A 20,381-nucleotide genomic window follows, 5' to 3' on the forward strand; every position below is an offset into this window, starting at 1 on the left:
AAAGTGGGCCCAATTGTTACCATTTATTTCCTTCTCTCCTTCTTTACTCTCTTGCTATCTCTCCTCCTACTACTACTTCATGTTCTTCTTGTTTTGGGATAGCCACCTAATGCCATCCTCAACTAAGATTATTAGACCTCTTAAATTCGTAATTCCCTAAACTTTGTCTGTAGGTCAGTGTCTTTATTGAAAGAGTTGACCAATGTCTCTTGCGCTAACCCATTAAAAAGGTTTCCACAAAAGGTCAATGATGGTTCTTTAAGTTGCAACAAGCTCATAGGTCTTATCCCTTACACCTTTGAATACTTGAAGGATTCTTTGAGCCCTTACCTCTTATCTAGCTTTCAGGGAAAATCTTGACATTGCTAGGGAAGTTAAACTCATCGACTATTAACTTGTCTCACAACAAACTCTAAGGTGACGCCTCCATGCTCTTTAGGTTTAACATCTCTCTGGAGACTTACTCAAGTTTGATCTATCCCAAGCAAATGTCCTATAGTGCTTGACATGGTTGGATCTAAGTCACAATCACATCTACGGGAGACTACATGCAGGATTGAAAGCATTGCAACTTCAGAAGTTAGGTGGAGTTATAACTTGCTATGCAGCCCTATTCCTATAAGTGGGAGCTTACAAAGGATGGTTCAATTTCAGAAGATAGAAGAGGAGGAAGAGCGAGAGAGTGAAGAAGGAGAGAGACATCAGTGATGGGGCCTATTTTTGACAATTTAATGAACATTTATCTCATATTAACTATGAGAGACAAATTGCTCCAAGTTTAATTGCTCAAGGTTCAAAATGTACCGGATATGAGTTAAGGGTTTAAATCATTCTTGAGCTTATAGTTAAAGGCATTTAACTTTATATTATACTGTCATTAAATCTTTGTAACTTGTAAATTATGGATGGTATTATTATAATACATCCTTTTATTATATTTTTTATTGTTGTTGATTGCCAATTTGTTGATTTGTTGCCTTTTTAGTGATATGATTCGTTTATTGTTTATGTTGATATATTTAGGCTATAATCAACTTTAGCTTTTAATAGAGAGATAGTTTAGATGTTAGGAGTTTGATAACTAAAAGATACTCCATCTATCCTAAATTCTAAGACACTTTTGAGAGAAATTCAGTATTCTAAAATATAAAACACTTTTAACAAAAATAAAATTTCATCAATGATGCATTTTTGACATTACCCTTCACATTATATTCTATTTCTTTAATATTATTTCATAAGTGTAGAATTAAATGAAGGATATTGGTATGTGTAATTTTGGAAGTCTGTATTTTTTGTTTTGAAAAAAAAATAAAGTTATAAAGCATATTTAATGAATTTTATTGATATGCGTGATTTTATCTAAAAGTGTCTAATAATTTGTGACGGATGGAGTAATATTTTTAACATGCATTTAGATTATTGACATTCACATGATAGAATTATTCATAACAATCAAACTATTAGTTGTTTTTAATACTATGTTGGATTGTTTAAAGTTAAACCATGACTTGAGATGAGTTAATCACTTCAACTTGTTTTAATCATCATGTCCATTTGAAAAATTTAATTCTCTAATGATCACGAGTCAAATAAGGAATGGTCGTGTCTTAGTAAGTTATACTAATAATCATGTTTTTCATAGAATTTGCTGAGATTATATCAATTAATGAAGATTTAAGTAGGATTAAGTTATAAATATGCCCTCGAAGTTTCCATGCACGCGCACTTTTTAGTACAACTATTAATTTGACATCGACTTGCCATGTTGGCAGCTACATGGCATATTTTAATAATTAATTTTGTTAAAAAAAATCCAACTGAAATATGAAATTAGTTCTTCTTCTTCCTTGTCAATGAACATCATTCTTCTTCTTCTTGTCCTTGTAACTAGCAAGTCACGAGTTCGATAAGTAAGGAATCAATATCTAGCACTAGAAAAGGGATTAGCTAAAAATCAAGCACTAGATGAGTATAACGAAATCAAGAACCAGAGAAAGGTAAGGCAATACTAAAACACAATTAAACAAGTCAAGTCTAAAAATTGAATATCCAAATAAAAAAGCAAACCTAAATTAGAAAGCAAGGAGAGAGAGGAATTTGAAGAAAGGGATGAAACTGAAATTGAAAAGACGAGGAAAATGACATATCAGTGTAACATCCTAGTTTTATTAGGAATCTAATTATAAGAATTTTAGGTTTGATTGACAAGTTTACAATAGAATTTATATGTTCTCATTAAGGTTGAATTTAATAACTAAATTTAGGACAATTAATAAATTAATGTTTTATTGAGTAAATAAATTGCGTTTGAAGATAATCTTAAGGAATTTGGGGGGTATTCTTAAGGAATTTTTTAGAGGCTTTAATAGGGTTTCAAAGTATATAATCCTAGGGCACATTTTTGGCTTTAGATCATTAAGATAAATGTGATTAATCTTCATTCTACCTCCTAATCTTCCCATCTGACAATGGGTAATGTTTAAGTTTCATTTTTAAAGATACCTAACTATTAAATATGAATTTTTAGTATTTTTTAAGGTTAAATAGAGTTTGTGTAGGTAGTTTTAGTATTGTTTATGATTATAGAATGATTAAATCTAAAATCTTAGGTTTGAAATTGACACATTAATAATGATTTCAAATTTTTAGGGTTAAATCTGTATTTAAGGATAATAGTAAGGTTAATATAAATAAGTATGATGATTTAAGTGTATGGGTGGTGTTAGGGTTAATGAAATTAATTAACTTACTTAATGAAATTAATTAACCTAAACCTATGTTTAGTATGTGATTACGGTCTAAGTCATGTTATTAGTTATAATTAGATTATATTAATGATAAGTATGATTATGTGTTGCATAGATTGTGGTGGTGACAACTCAAAGGGTGGCCATTTGTGTGTTGGGAGAAACTTAGCTTGCAAGGAGTAAAGGCAACCACTCTAACTTATTTTTTATATGTGACTTGTGATCAATGATGTTAAGTTTTAGTATAAATACTTGTGTTATAAAAGCATGTACACTGAAATTAAATATATATGTTTTGGAAAATTTGTGTTGCCAAGTGAGGCTATGTTATGCAAAAATATGTTTTGAACTAAAACGTGTACTTGAAACCATGTGTGTTTTGAATCGTATCGCTAGTGTGTAAGGATTAGAGTTGTGTGTTGGACGATTTTACTAGGTAATATGCCCCCATTAGGCCTAATGAGCGGTAGGTATAGATTAGACTAGCCTACCTTTAATCGGGTGAGTTAGAGTATCAAGCATAGTATAAGAAGGATATAAGGTGATGTCATGCAAAACTATGAAATCTAAGATGATATTATGTCTTTAAACTTGTTTTTGCTTGCTCACTTAGCAATCCATGTTATTAATTATGTGCTTATGTATCATAGCATTTTAGTTTTGTTATTATGACCCTTATATCTTATTCCCCATGGTTAACTATTTTTTAAGGAAGAGTTTAATTGGAGAAGTATATGAGGCATAGTATTGGTATGTGGAACACCATTTAGTTGTAGGGCCTCATCTTTATGTCTAACATGTATACTTGCCAACTTAGGGGTAACCATATAATATAATGAGAATGTGACTTTTGTTTTAGTACAAATGCGTTTATGCTAGCCATGACAATGGTTTTTAATTCTCATGGTATTATTTAAGATATTTTGGTATGCGATGATATTATGAGGCATTGTGATTAAAAGTTATTTTTGTTCACCTTTGACTACATTGGGTGGTTGCAACCCAACTATAGATATATGTTTGTGCTTGAGTAATTCTATACGTATATGTGTTATTATGTGTATGTGTGGTGTGATCAAGTGTTCCACACCTTAATTAATGGTTTTGGTAGTGGTTTAGAATTTTTAGAAAGTGTGATAATGTGTTTTAGAACCATTGGAAGTTTTAATGGATAAGATCTTCATATGGTGAAATTTGTGTGCCAAACTAAAGCCATTGTCTAGTTTACTAAATAAATTTCATGTGAATACTTAAATTACCTAATTTGGACATTTGTACTGTAAGTTATGCAAAGTTAGAGTTGGAAAACTAAAATTTGACAACTTCACTGTTACTGTCACTATGTAATGCACCGCAGTGCATGTACTTTCACCTCAATGCACTGCACTTCTAAGGTCTTGTGCCTCTATGTCATCTGTCTTGGCAAGGACAATGTGCATTATAATGAACAACCTTATTTTGACAAATATGCCCTCATGTTTTATTAAATTATATAGAAAAGCCCTTTTACCTTGTTCACCATTTTTACTTTCTTTTAATTTGTTTTTGGATGATAACGCCTCTTGGGAATCATGCTTCCTCGTGTAAAGCATTTTTGAAAAAAATATTTGATATTTGTTACTTGAAGTTTCGAGATCTTATTCTTGTTATTTATAAATTATTTGAGTTTGAGTCTTTTATTACTATAGTAGAACCTTTTATACCATAATAATTGATTTTATAATACACTTGAAATTATAAGAAAAATTGTTTTTCTACCATGGTAAGCTTTCATTAAAAAATTTCACTCTTATTTATCATAGTAGATTCTTTCATATCATGATAAGGTTTTGAAAATAATAATATTCATTCTCTCTACTAGGAAAGTCTTTTATTCACCATAGTTGTGATTTAAAAATATACTTGACTTTTGATTATTATGGTAGATGCTTGTCTATCATAGTGAGGATTTTATTGGTTATGTTTCGTATCTAAATAGAAATAAACTTGGCATTTAAGTGAGGGAAGTTTCAATCGGCACTAAAGAAGAAGAAATACATATGTAAACTAGATTTTCATGGGTTTTAAATTTTAATGACGAGGCAAACCAAATTTTATGTCATTGATGTTGTATATTTTGTAATATTATGAGGAAAATATATAGGTTGTAGATCTACTATGGTTATTTGAATTAAACATATAATTTTAGTAATACAAAATATATAATAATAAATATACTTTACTATGGTAGGATAGATTATACTATGGTAAAAGGGATTAAAATCATTTAATAGCTACTTGTATATTAGAAAAGATTTAAACCCATTAGAATGCGGTATAATCAAACAAATTCAACAGGGTCCTAAAATTACAAACTTTTCAAAACCTATTAAGGCCCAAACACTTAAATCAGAGTTTCAAAAACATTTGGAAGCATAGGATACCTTTCAGTTTGAACCAATAATGAAAAAAGGGTCCAAAACACATTTTCCCCTAATTTAGGAGCATTCACTACAGCATAATCTCCTCTGTGCCATGTGCCATGGCATACTGCCTAAAATTTGACAGTAGAATTACTCTCATGACACAACTCATTGGGTAAAATGCTAATACGCCACAAGCATCCGTTTGAAGTCTGATTGGGGTGATCTAAGTATTCACAAAAAGTTTATTCAGTAAGCTAGCTAATAGCTCCAGTTTCATTTTAAAATTATATCATATCAACATATTAAATACTCAGAAAAAAAAAGAATACTCCCTTTTCACACATAAACAAACCCACAGTGTCAAAAACCCTAACCAAGTGCTAAAAGCTTTCATAACCACCTAGATCAAACTTTGACAACCTATGAAGTACACCATAACATATATTTATAGTACATTTCACAGTTTTACCCCTCGACCCTAATTCATTAAAGACCATGGGGGAGACATAATGGCTTAAATTCATGAGATATTCACATACATTCATTAAGACAGTTATAACTATATTTGCACCAATATTTAGGCCTTGTTTAGACAACCAAAACTCACACACAAAGCTTAAAGCATTAAATACAACCAAATTAACACATAAATCGTACAATAGTGCAAATAACAAAAGAATTGTCCTAGCTAGCAATATCATTGTCAAAATACACATATAAAAGCTAAAGTAAGAGTCTTATGGTAGGAATGTGGATTCTTAAGCCTCCAAGGCCTTTTCCTATTCTTCTCAGAGCTAATGCTTATAAAATGTATAAAAAGAGTGAGTATTACCACTTAGTAACCAAGGAAGCTCTAAATTATATACATGCAAGTCAAATCAATTGAGGTATACAAAATGGGCATTAAATATACATTGAGTTCACAGGCATTATCAGAGCACATGATATCCAAAAATGTATGATCAATGCTCCTTATTTCCTCCTTAACTGTCGACTAAATCTATAGGCTAACAATTCAAACAAGATTGTGTTCGTGTAAATAGACTAATTTAAGATCACTAATCATAAGGAGTTACTCAATCAAAGGTGCTATACTCATTCTTGGACCACGTATTACTACATTTTTGAATCCCTGGGGTGTCACAAGTCTTAATAATGCATCCAACCCAGGGTGATGTTAAGGACTAAAGGTCTAAGCAAGCTACACTTACACCCATTTTTGGGCGAGATTTAGGAAGACCCAACCTTAAACTAAATCATCAGGGCTACCCATGGTGTTGGTTATATTCCATATGGAAAAAAAAGTACTAACTCATCATAAGGCAAACTCTTGCCTAACATATGATCATTTAACATAATTCATCCACTCACAAGGCATATGATTCATCATTTCATCATCTTTGATCTCATTTATTAGCAACATGTTTAAAAATTCTATTTTTAAATAAAAAGTATCATTTCAACTTTGATTTCACTCCCTTACAGTTATATGTAAGGCACACTTGCATTTAAGTTCAATAATGATAAGTCAAGTTTGCTAAGCTATAAAATACTTTTATCATGTACAAAAACAATCAAAAATTAATATAACAAGCAATTAGCACAGGATAGAATTCTCTCGGTTCCTTAAACCTTTAAGAACTCAAAGGTTACCTTAATATAACTTGCTTCCTGAGCTTGTTATAAGCTCGAATGACATGTCTCACTATCAATTATAATTAATAACAACCAATATTACTAATAATCAACTTAAACACCAATTTCAACTCCCAAACTCATACTCTAACAACCCAAATTTCCTAACTACAAGCTTAAGTCCAGCCTATGAGTTTATCAACTCTCATGAACTTCATTTAGTTCCATTAGCTTTAATAACAATTAATATATCACCCCACAACTCTAACTCTTACATAAAGTGACTAGGGTTCATCCAAAACCCTATACCTAAGTCCATGACCTTGTAAAATCTTCAAAATTAGGTTTATATATGTTAAATAACTCTCATTAATTTCATTAGAACTAATGAGCTCATACTCATAGCCTCGATTTTTAAAAATTCATCACTCATGAGAAAACTTAACTCAAAAGATGTGTAAAAATGGAAGAGAAGGGAAAAGGAAAGTGTAGACAACTTACCCAAAGTGATTAAAGACTCCAAATCATACCCAAGTGCCTTATGAGCGAAGCCTTAGCATACCAAGTCACTATCATCTTTCCTTTTCTTTCTTTTATAGTCATGTTTCACAATTGATTCTTTTAAAATTTCAATAATCTACTGTGACAGATAGCACGGAGAGGCCCAATTCGGTCTTGCTCTCCCTTTTGGGCCCAGGTGGCCTAAAACACCTTTAAACTCAAATCCAAAGGCTGCATCCATCACAAGCAGGCTTCTTGGCCACCTTTAATCTTCAATAAACCATTAGATACTTGATTTTACATAAATACCCTTGGTTAATTAATTTTATCTAAGAATTAAAATTTAAAATGTTACAGATGTTACTGGGAATATTACCTCTTGAACTAGATTTGGACGCGCTGCCCTATTATCTCCATCCTTTTCCTCTTAGATTTTAACCCCTTCCATTCATTCACTCCTTGATCATTGCTATTGAAGGAGGAGCCCATGTGATTCATCTCCATCCATCCTTCACTCCATCCTACCTTCTTCACTATGTATGAGATGTGGTAGGGGTAGGTTGGAGATAGGTTTGACATTAATGGAGGTTCAAGACTCAAGAAATGATGATGGTATTCTAGTTACTCTCACCCATATGACTAGAGGAATAGATATGGGCATTGAAGACATGGCACTTTAAGGTAGGAAGCTAACAATCAAATTTATCAAGTTAACAATACAACTTGATCAAATCCTAATTGCAAGGCGACATTGTATTAAATTGAAAAATGTTAGAATGACATTGTGCCAAAAAAAAACTTAATAGTACTAGGTGTGCCTTCATGGAAATTTCAAAAATAAATTTGTACTTAACCCATTGAAGCATCACCTGGGGTTAAATCTTTACATGATACAAATATAATTGTTACAATATTGCAGCTTCGAACTTCATGCCATTTTTAGCAAAAATAAAAAATAAAAAAATATCAACACATATAAATCTAAAAATTAACAACAATTTCAAAATTCAAGTTAACAACCAAGTAAAAATTAAAGGTGGTCACTTATAATAACTTTCAGTGAATATGGAAACTTAAATTAAAATTATTAAATTCAAAAATTATGAAAATTCAACTTGTGTTTTTCCAAACTCAACTTTAATATGGTCACTTCAATTAAATTCTTTTACTAATTTAGATTCAAATATTATAAAAAAATTACATGCGTTTGTTTATTTGTGAATTTAAAGATTCATAAAAAATCTTAAATTTATTTGGAAATTTATATATGTTAAAAAGATTTAGTTTGTAAAATTCAAATCAACCAGACATGAACATGAATTGTTTAGACATTTTTAAATTTTAAACAATAACGATTGCCGATTTACTTTATCTATTGTTTTTTTTAACCTTAGCCGATTTACTTTATCACAGTATATTAATTTGTAATCGTTAGTTAATACTGTTATAAAAATGTTGGATAAAATTTATTTCAAATCGTGAATCGGGAGATCATAATTATAATCATACATTATAAAATAAAATAAATATAAAAAAATTATATAAACAGTAAATTTTAAACAAAAATTATTGTTAAAACTAAAAACAAACATTTAATTAAAAAAAAGATATACATTAAAGAATGTAAAGGAGTCAAAAAGTTATGCTGGTGGAGGAGAGTCCCAGGCCCATTAGGATTAAGTAACGTGGAAGTCGATGAAAGAGGGTCCCAGGCCCATTAGGCTAAAGCCACAGTAGTCTGCCCATACTGACATACACAGACTTCAGGGGTACATCGGGAATTTCGATATTTCGTAAGCTTCTCGACCTCGTCCGCTCTCCCAAGGGACCAAACCCTAACCTGACACCCTCTTCCCGGCACATCGTACTACAACATCTGTTCATCTGCTAAAGCCCTTCTCCATTGTAACATATTAGAACCCTGATTTTGTACATATTGTTCTTCCCTATTTTCTGGAAAATCGAAGCTTCTTTTTTGGATGCTGATCAGAGATGCCGCCTAAGCAGCAATCGAAAGCTGATTTAGCAAAGAAGCAGAAGATCGTAGAGGATAAAACTTTTGGTCTAAAAAACAAGAACAAAAGCAAAAATGTCCAGAAATACGTTCAGAGCCTCAAGCAGTCCGTGCAGCCGAAGCCTGATCCTTCCAAAACCGCAGCCAAGGTCCCGATGTTTTTCAAATTATTTCCTTCAATATTTTCCTTTGCAATGTTTTTATTTAATATTTTTACAATTTCTAATCAATTGCATGCATCTTCCACTTTGTCAATTGGGTTGTGGAGCAATGTATAAGCTCCAAAATTTGCGACATGGTTCTACCCTTTTTGGACTGATTGTGTAACGATAATAACAGAAAAAGAAGGAGGAGGACAAGGCCAAGGAGAAGGAGCTAAACGAGTTGTTCAAAATGGCTATTACCCAGCCTAAAGTGCCAGTTGGTAAGAATCTTGAACTTGTATCCCTTTGTATATTTAACCATCTTTTTCTCCCGAATAGATTTAGTTAGTTTTATGGAAACTAATGAGAGCATTGTGCCAGGTGTTGATCCCAAGTCCATAGTATGTGAGTTTTTCAAAGCCGGACAGTGTACCAAGGGTTTTAAATGCAAGTTCTCTCATGATTTGAATGTTCAGAGGAAAGGGGAAAAGATTGACATTTACAGCGATAAGCGTGACCAGGGTATTTTGCATCGAACTTTAGTAATGATAGTACGGGTTTTGTCTGGTGTTTTGGACTTTTGATATTGAAAAATTTCCTTCATTAACTTTTTTGTATGGTTATCCTAGAAACGATGGAGGATTGGGATCAAGAGACCTTGGAGAAAGTGGTGGAATCAAAGAAAACCGAGTATAACCAGAATAAACCAACTGACATAGTAAGTTTCTTGGGTTTCGTCTGAACCGTCACTGTCATGATTGTTTGAGTCATCTCCTTTCAGTTATTCAATTTGGTTTTGGCACATTAATGTAATGTTAGGTTCAATTGAGTGGAGGGTTTTAATGAAGGGGGAGGGAAGGGGGATGGAGGGGTTTTTATGTTTCCTTGTTTGGATTGGTTAGAAGGGAGGGAAGAGGAAGGATTTTAATATTATGTTGTTTAGTTTGGAAGGGGAAGCGAGGGATAGACTATTATAACCTAACTGTGTCAAATTTTAGTTGCTTCTTCCCTCCTTCCCTCTCAGTTGGAAAAACAGAATGGTTTGTTTGGATGCATGGTTGGCAAGATGGAGGAAGAAGCTGAGTTGAACTGAACATGATTTTTTTAAAAGTTAGGATAATGCCAATCGTGGAAATACATAAATTAGAAGTTAATTTAATCATAGTGAAATTTAATTGCAGCCCTCCCCTCGAAACCTACCCTCTTCTGGAAGGGAGGGAGAAAATCATTAAAAATTACCATCCCCTTTCCTCCATTTTTTCTAACCTAATGAAGGGGAGCCAAATCCTTCCAACCAAACATGCCATAACGGTCATGCTGCACATGTTGGGTGAAAGTCATTTTTTTCATATCATATTTGCCATTTGACATGCAACGCTTGTTTTCATTTGTGTATTCTGTTCAGGTCTGTAAACATTTTTTGGAGGCAGTGGAGAAGAAGCAATATGGTTGGTTTTGGGTCTGCCCAAATGGTGGTAAGAATTGCCACTATAGACATGCCCTTCCCCCTGGATATGTTTTAAAATCTCAAATGAAGGCCCTGTTGGAGGAAGAGGCTGAAAAGATGCCAATTGAGGAGGAAATTGAAGATCAGGTAAAAAAGGTTTTCTTGCGTAGGTTATGCCATTTGATATTTATCTAACATAATATTTCATTGCTTTAGCGCTCCAAATTACAAACTACTACTCCTATGACTCCTGAGTTATTCATGCAATGGAAGGAGAAGAAGATTGCAGAAAGAGATGCCAATTTGGCTGAACAACAGGCAGAGAGAGCTAAGAATGATCGCATGAGGTATGCAGCGTCATTTTACTCCCTTGCACATGTGATTTTGTATATATGCGCCCAACTATTCAAATTGATGCTCCTCCTGAAAGCCATTTGTGAAAGCTGATGGGCTTTAACTTTTGGCGTCTTTTGCTGATCATGTTTTGTTATTTCCCCTTTCATTTGCAGTGGTCGCGAGCTATTTTTGTCTAATGCTAGCTTGTTTGTGGATGATGTGGAGGCATATGACAAGTATCAAAGAGAGCCAGAATCTCGTGATAATGAACAGAAGGTTGGTTTTCTTCATCTGTATTTGTTTATATTTCGTTTGCATTTTTCATGGAAATGGGGAAGCAGCCTTTGTGATTCCAAATTTGATACTTATGATATTTAACTTCTTGAATTGTAGCAGTAACATACTAGCATGCGTTATAAATGTGTATTGATCATTTTAATATATTAACTTCTTATGGTTATAGTATCCAGCATAATTTGATAAAGCCTTTGTTTTTTTTTTTTTGGGTAGCTGGTCTTTGGTCAAGCTCTGTTTGGGCTATAAATTTCACTTGAATGGGGTGAGGGTGAACTAATGGGGATGGGAATTTAACGCCAAATGTTCTTGTTGATTTGTTAATTTCTTTGCTTGATGTTTTAGATGCATCGTCGCAGGTTGTCTTGGAATTTGTTGTGTTTGCTCTTCATTACTTCAAAGTGAATATGTATTATAATTTAGCTAGATTTTAATTGCCAAAGTATCTTGAAAGACCAGTGGTTAATTTATTTCTTGGGTACTACCTGGTGCTTTCATAGTGTTGACACAAGATACCTATCTGTAATAACGATCCGTAGAATAGAAATGATCAAGGTTAATGAACAACTGATTGTAAAGCTTGGACGTCTGAGTAATTGCCCTGTCAAATCAAACTTCCAAAAAAAATAAATAAATAAAAACCTACGCGATGCATTGGTTGCTGGAAAGGGTCCAGGATGATAGTGTGTTAATTTGGTCATAGAGAAATGTGTGCTCGTGGAGAAAAGGAGCGTAATATAATTCACATGCCTACTGAAGCTCATGATGCAAGGGCTTCTATATATTCCAGGGAAAGTGATGGCTTCCAGATTTAGTTGTCTTTTCTCAATCTCCCACCATTTCTCACCCTCCCTTGCTATATTAAATTTGTGATTAATTTGAGATGTACGAATTAAGTGCATTTTTCTTAAATTGACTGTATATCCTGTTGTGTTTTGTTCAGCCACAGGCAAATGGCGATGCTGATGGTGGTCCTAGCACCTCAACAGCAACTGGTGCTGAGGCTGAAGGAGAAGCTAATGCTGAAGCAATTGATGAAGATGATGATGATGATGAGCTAGACATGGATGAATTGAATGAGTTGGAAGCAAGTTTATCAAAGACATCAATCCAAATAAAGGAGCCCGGAACTGAAGCTTAATCCAGGAACCAGTCAATTTCTGCATGAGGTATATTTTGCCCCTGCTGCGCTGTTGAGCATTTTCTGTCTCCACCTTGCAATTGTTCCTTCAGGAAAGTTTTTCTAAAAGAAGCGCTAGATAAAAGAATGAAATTGTTAGCAGCATCACTATGAATAATTGGCAGTGATGTATAATTCGTTCTCTGCAGTCAATCTTATTGGACCTCCTATCAGACATTTTTGTCGTTTGAAAAGAGGTTAGTCATGTGCAGAGTGTCTTAAGTCTTGATGTTGAGTGTCCTCATCTGCTCTATGCATGTAATTTTATCTTTCGGATGGCCATTGAAGCATAAACCAGAATTGGATATTGCTCACTGTATGCTTTGCTTCTCTTGGGGAACTGAAAGAACCCATTTGTTATGGGAAATTCACGATTGGATGAAGAAAACGTGAAGAACTAACATACACTGGACAAAAATAGAGGAAGAACTAGGGTTAGAACAACGCAAGAACGTGAACTACATGGTATGTTGTTACGTATGGTTCTGCTTCGGCTCGTCAGGAGTGCATAAATAGGAGCGATAATGTATACCTTGTTTTGGGCTCTCAGCGTTATATTTTGGAGCCTGAAAAGAGAGTTGAATTGTTCGGCGGTGTAAATTAGCCAATTCGGTGACTTGCTAAGGAGTTTTGCATGCGTGTGTACTTTCATATTACTACTTCATACTTGGTGTTTAATGATCCCCACTAGACAGAAAATGGAAGATGTTACAGAAATTGTGATGGAAATACTCCCTTGGATCAAGGGATAAAAAAAGAGCACTATATCCTGTGTACGAAAGCTACAGAAGAGCAAGAATATTCAAAAGCGAGACAAAATACCGGTTGGCATGCCGTTCGTAGGGTGGGGGACTACGTCTGATGTTTTTTATACTACCAATATTTTTTTTTTGTATAATCATCATTTCATCGTCATCGTCATCGTCATAATCAGATTAAGTGAAAATATGGCATAATTATTTAAGGTATTCAATTTTTTTAGGTGTTGGATTAGATAATAGTAATGGAACCACGATTGACCCTCGGAAGACCTTTATTTTCATGAATCAGTTTTTGTTTTTTTCCTAAATATGTATGGGAAAATGATAATTAAGGATTCTTTAAGAACATTAATCACAATTATGGATCATAACATTTTAAAATTTTAGTTAAAAATTATGGTCTTTAATTGGGATAAAAAAATGTAGTTTGTAAAATAGAATTTACTAACGTCGTTTGGAAATTTATTAACTTAACTTGAGAAAATTATTAATGTATATTATGAAAATATAAAATCTCACTTAAACATTAATTGTTTAATAAAAAGTGCAATTTAAAAATTTAGTAACTCAATTTGAAAAATTTTATAACATGTATTGTGAAAATATGAAACTTCACTCAGGAATCGATTATTTAAAAAAAAATCGTCACTTGAAAATTTACTAACCAAATTTGGAATAACATATATTGTGAAAAAATAAAATCTCACTTGAGAATCAATTATTTAACAAAAAATGACTTGTTCAAATTGAGATTTTTTATTAAATAATCAATTTTTAAGTGAGATTTTATGTCTTCACAATATATGTTAAAATTTTTTTGAGTTGAGTTAGTGAATTTTTAAGTGACACTTTTTGTTAAACAATCAACTTTTAAGTGGGGTTTTAAGTTTTTATAATATACGTTAGCAATTTTTTAAGTTGGGTTAGTAAATTCTCAAGTGACGTTAGTAAATCCTACCTCACAAACTATTTTTGACCTTTATTATAATTTTAAAATGTTATGGTCCTTAATTCAAATTAATATTCTTAGAGGGTCCTTATTTATCATTTTCCCAATATGTATTCTTTCTTGTTCAAAATATAAGTATTTTTTTTCAAGTTCAAAATATAATTTAGTATTTGTTAAAAAAATTTATTTTATTCCTTATATTTATTTACCTGAATTCTTGTATTTATAAATTTATGATTTTATTTTTATTCATTATAAATTGAAACTAAGAATAAAAAAAAAAATAATATATATTTTCATGAGTATAAGGATTTTATTGATATGCTGATTTTTGTAAAAAAGAACTACTTATATTTTGGATCAAAAGAAGTATATTAAAATGTACTTAGGAAAAAGCTAGATATTCTTTTTAAAAATTATGTAGTGAATTGAGAGTATTATATCTTCACATTTTTTAGACCAATTAGAATATCTCAAAACAAATAAAATAGGAAAAAATTGGTGAAAATAACCTAGTTGAAATTGAAATTGGTCCCAAGGCACAAATGTCATTAAAGGACCAAGGTTATTATTTTATTCATTTAACTACTTCCTTATCTGACTAAAATATCCTTGTGTCTTATTCACTTCTCATCGTGTCTGCGTTTCCCTTTGGTTGTGCCCATTTGTTCAGGTCATCATCGCATTGCCGATAATTCCTTGATCAGTGGTGTTGCCTTGTCCCATAAGTCGAGATGGTATTAACCTCCATTGTAAAATCACTAGCTAAGCTTTGACGAGGCAACTCTGATGTAGGCTAAATATTTTTTCACTTCCTCACTACCAAGTGGTTCCCATCAAACTCACCATCGATTTCATTATCCTCTTCCTCTTATTTCAAGTTTATTGCTTTTGTTTCCTCTTCATTTGGTTCTCAACCATCGCCTTCCTTCGAAGGCAAAGTTGAGGAGAGACTCACCATTTTCGAACACAACAAGCTTGAAAAGAAAAAGCTTCAAAACTCATCCTATCTCATACCTTTCCTTTCTCTTAGTGCTATTTTTCAAGTAAAGCTAAGAAAAAAAATAAGAAGTGCTAGTTTTTTTTTTTGATAAATTATCTTTCAGGAAAGCAAACTTTTGAAGTTCTTGAGTTTTATGTGGAATCCTCTGTCATAGGTTATGAAGGCTGCTGCTATAATGACAATTTGCACTTATATGTTTAGCTTTCAAAGTTCTCATTGTTAAACTTTCCAAAAAAAACTTCTTCGAGCCTCTTATGCTTTTGTTATAAAGGACTTTAATTGTTCCTTAAACTTTTGTATATAAGGGAAGCCCCTTGAAAGGGCAAGACTTTGTGAGTATCATCACTCTACTTCTCATCAATTCAACAATTAGTTTCATTAAGGAAAATAATGCAGGTAATGTTGTAGCCTCTCTCATGCTCGTCTTGCTCTAAAAGTAAAGGTGTCATATTTAGCATTTAATTCCTTTCACATTAATGGCTGCCAACTCTAATTTAGCCTAATTATTAGTTTAGTCTAGTTTTCTCTTTCTATTTTTCTTTTTTTTGCCCTATGAAATCATTTTCCTTATAGTTTTATTTCCAAATTCTATATTGTTCAGGTTCTTTAAGACAGTAGGTGGAATGAGCAAGATGGCTCAATCCTGGTTCTAGGTGATATCATCAGCATGAAACTTGGAGATATAATACCAGCAGATGCTCATCTTCTTGAGGGCGAACCATTGAAAATCAATCAAGTGAGTTTTCTAGTTGTTTTGTCATGTATGTAATATCCATTTCAATTGTTGCATTCCTTTTTAGTTCATTTGTGAATTCAAATGAAATTGCCAATTTAGATGTGATATCAATTATAATTTTGAGCCTTGAATTGAGTAAGCTTTTCTTTAAAACATGATTTCATTGTACATGGAAATTCTTTGTTGATCCTTCTTATTCAAGCATTATTGGTGGTGTCAAAATTTCATTTTTCTTTAAGAATGGTATACATTGCCAAAATCTATTGAAAATTTCTATCTAATATTGAGTTGCCAAAACCATTCTCAAGTACCATTATATGCTTCAGTAAATTTTATTGTGCTATTTACATTCTTGTTCTGAATGAAGAATGCATGTTGTTAACACATGCTACAATTTATAACATGTGATCATAAATAATGTTGTAGTTCATCTCATCGTACTTTCAATAGTTTGAAAGAATCTTTGAAACTATGCAACTGAGACCAATTTCATTTTTTTTCTTTTTTAAATATTTGATTCTTCTACCTTGAAAAGAAGGTTTTCTATATGTCACCCCATAAAATAGTGATCAATTAATGCTTGAATGGCTTACTTATGATGGCTACTAATTTTCATCTCAAGCATAATGGTTTAGACATACAAAAGCATGAGGTTTTATCTGGAGAGGAGAAAAAAACAAGTTCAAGTTAATAAACTCTTGCATAAGTCTCATAAATCAAGTGAACTATAAGGAAATGCTGATTAAGAAATTCTTATGAAAGATTGAATGAAAATTTGATTATATTTTGAAGTGTACTTATGATCATCTTTCTTATTTATTTTTTGTATATGGTAATGTTGTTCACCACAAGTGCACGGGTCATAACAAGTAATATAATGAAAGTAAAGTATTGTTCCTTTGAAGATTTATTCAAAAATAATGATCAAACAAAAGACTAAGTGAGTTCAATTAAGTTGAGCCAAACATAATTAGATGAAAATGATTTTTGCAAACTAAAACACTAGAAAATAAAGAAACAAATTGATTTATAGACTTTCAACATAAATTTGAACCTGAGATTATTTATCTCTCTTGTATCTCACAATACCAAAGTTACCTTCTCTCTTAAATGCTTTTAATAAAAATAAGTGCTAACCTAGGGCTCTAAAAATACTTGGACAAGCTCTCTCAAGTTATGAACAAGTGTTTAGTTAAATTAATTGCCCAATCTCTTGTTACAATTAATAAAACTCAATTTTAAACATCAACTCTAATGTTGCTATACAAGGCTCGCAAGTATATCTCTATCTTACTAGCAAAACCATTCATTCAACATGTAAATATTAAGTTCTTGCATTATTTTACCCAAGTTCTACACTCAACTTAGCCTTCTTAAACATCAAGTAAGTAAACCCAATATCTAAATGGTGGCCAATCACTTAGAAGCATTAAGAAAAAAGTAAAATAAATACATACATATCATTAATCACAAAAAGAGAGGAGGAACATAGTATTAATCCATACAGGAGTTCCAAATAACCTTAGAACAAAGCATTTAGTGCACATAATAATCTAAAAGAGACAAATACATAAAATACTTGGACCCATATCAGAATATAAGAGAGGAAAGGGAAGATGAACAAAAAAACTGAAGAAAATGAGCTTCAAATGTCTTTAAAACTCTATTCTCTTAGACCTAACTCTTCTAATACCCAAACCCTAGCACACAAGCTCCACATAGTTGTTCAAAGTCTAAAGAAAACATTTTGGATTGAGTTCTTTGTATATATATGTCCTAGCCAACCAATTTTTGATAAATAAAACGCAGCATTTTTACGACAGCGGCGAAAGTTGCGAACGAAAGTCACAACTTTGGAACGACTTTGGTAGTTTTACACTGTTTTTGCAGCTAACAAAAATTATCCATTTTGTGCTTGATTTCTTCATCTAAAAGCCTTTCAAAAATATTCACAAAGCTTCAAAAATGCTTTTAATCAAAACTTCAACCAAAATAACATGAAATTAGGCCAAAAATATCAAATCAAAATCAAGAATATAAACTCAAAATAAAATGCACATATTTCTAATTTGGGCAATAAAAAATATACAATTGAGCCAAAATGGATTGGAATTTAAGAAAAATGTGATGAAATAACATGAAATTCTAAATGTTAACAGATAAGATGTAATTCAACATGGATACAATATTATTATTATCCTCCATAATATATTTTTTGGATATGGGGTGCCCTATGATCTTTGTTTATCTTTTAGATTGTACTTGACAGAAAGAGAGACCAAACCGGATGAAATTAAATTTTTTCATTGAAATTATTTTTATTCATTCTCCTTCTTCATATTTACTTATTTTTTAGGGATAATCTAGTTGTCATCCATGTTACATTGTTGAATCTGCATCATTCACATGTTAATTGGCTTGCTATACAATGTATAATACTTAAATAAGAGGAAACTTATTGTGAGTGTTCCCTTATTTATTTTTTGTATGGAGTAGGATGTAGTTTAATATGAGCATGATATTGTTCTTACTTCCCATAATATATTTTTTTGATTTGGGGTATCAGAACTAGAGTGTGTAAGAATTTTGGCTTAGGGTACAAGTGTTCTAACTTAGATGCAAGGTTTCTGACTTAGGATGCAAGGCTTATAGTTTTGGTGTAAGAGGTAGGTATGGCTTGGGTGCAAGGCTTCTGACTTAAGATTATGTGTTATGGCTTAGGGTGCAAGGGATCTGGTTTAGGATGCAAAGCTTTTAGTTGAGTCATTTTCTTGTAAATCATAGTCATTTTCATGTAATTCAAGGGCATTGATAGTGGTATACTCTCTATATATTTCATTTACATGTAATCTGCTCAATATTACATGTAAATCATTCCTTAGTCATACATTGATAGTGGCATGTACTCTGTAGTCATTTTCATATAATTCTGGGGCACTGACAAGGGCGTACTTTTTATATATTTGATTTATATATAATGCACTAAAGATTAGATATAAATTATTCCTACATCATACTCGTGAGGTTTTTCACATATTGATTTACTTATAATTTATAGTTATTTTCATGTAATTTTGGTAGATTGATAGGAGTGCTCTCTATGTATTTGATTTACATGTAATCCTTTAGAAATTATATGTAAATTATTCTTTAGGCATGCTCGTGAATTTTTTTCCATGTTGATTCATGTGTAATCTATAGTCGTTTTTATATAATTATGAGGGATTGACAGGGGCGTGCTGTCTTTGTGTTTAATTTACATGTAATTCGCTAGAGATTACACGTAAATTATTTCTTAAGTATGCTCACAATTTTTTTTATATTAATTTTCATGTAATCCATAGTCATTTTCATATAATTCTGGACAATTGACATGGGTGTGCTTTTTCTGTATTTGATTTATATGTAATTCACAAGATATTATATGTAATTGTCTAAGCTAGAAACTTTGCATCTTAAGCCAGATACTTACACCCTAAGCCTTATCTCTTGTACCCTAAGCCAAATCTCTTACACCTAAGTCAAAAGCCTTACATACTAACCCCAAAGCCTTGCATCTCAAGCCAAAAACCTTGCATTAAAGCCAGAAACCTTGCATTCAAAGCCAAAAGGCTTGCATCCAAGTTCTAATCCTTGTACCTCAAGTCAAAAGCTTTTCACCTAATTCAGAACCATTGCACTTAAACTAAAATCTTTACACCCTCTAATTGTTGAGTTTACATGCAATCCTTGATGATTACATAGAATCATGGGATGTTGATTTTTTTTTAGCAACACTTTCCAACGACACTTCACCTATCGACTAGAGCTTCGACAGGCGCACTGTCTCTTGTTGAAGCTTTGACGACCAAATTTTATGCCTTTTTGAAAAAAAAAATTAATTAACACAAAAGGACATTTCGATTATTTACTCAAATTATTTAATGACTAAAATATTAGCCTTGGTTCTTCAATTATATTTGGTCCTTGGGACTAATTTTCATTTCAATTAGGTCATTTTCACCTATTTTCTCATAAATTAGTTATTCTTGTAATTTTTTTTTAGTGCGCACATATTCTTTCTATAGTTTCCTTTTTTCTTTTTACACACTTTCTCTTCACATTTACATTATATTTGTCAAGTATGTGTAACATCCCAATTTAAATTTTAATAGTTAATTTAGGTTAATAGAATTTTTTTTTAAAAAAATAATATTTAGAGGTAAGAAAATTAGTAGAAAATGATTA

The 20,381-nt window shown here is 32.0% G+C and overlaps 1 protein-coding gene across 2 annotated transcripts; it reads left to right on the plus strand.

Moving 5' to 3' along the window:
• The first annotated feature begins 9,064 nt into the window (after positions 1-9,064).
• LOC129305017 (zinc finger CCCH domain-containing protein 21-like) lies at positions 9,065-13,369 on the plus strand. Of its 2 annotated transcripts, XM_054944925.1 has the most exons (9): positions 9,065-9,454; positions 9,645-9,729; positions 9,830-9,970; positions 10,078-10,166; positions 10,854-11,042; positions 11,112-11,242; positions 11,405-11,507; positions 12,469-12,694; positions 12,855-13,369. In XM_054944925.1, exons 1-8 carry the CDS (start codon positions 9,284-9,286, stop codon positions 12,664-12,666), a joined length of 1,107 nt encoding a protein of 368 aa, XP_054800900.1. In that variant the 5' UTR covers positions 9,065-9,283; the 3' UTR covers positions 12,667-12,694; positions 12,855-13,369. The 2 variants fall into 2 exon arrangements, with proteins under 2 accessions (XP_054800900.1, XP_054800893.1); XM_054944918.1 differs by having other exon boundaries at positions 9,066-9,454; positions 12,469-13,369.
• The last annotated feature ends 7,012 nt before the right edge of the window (positions 13,370-20,381 follow it).

The sequence above is a fragment of the Prosopis cineraria genome, unplaced genomic scaffold (assembly GCF_029017545.1).
Source record: "Prosopis cineraria cultivar Desert tree isolate PC_DT_omini unplaced genomic scaffold, ASM2901754v1 PC1, whole genome shotgun sequence".
In the NCBI taxonomy this organism is placed as follows: Eukaryota; Viridiplantae; Streptophyta; class Magnoliopsida; order Fabales; family Fabaceae; genus Prosopis; species Prosopis cineraria.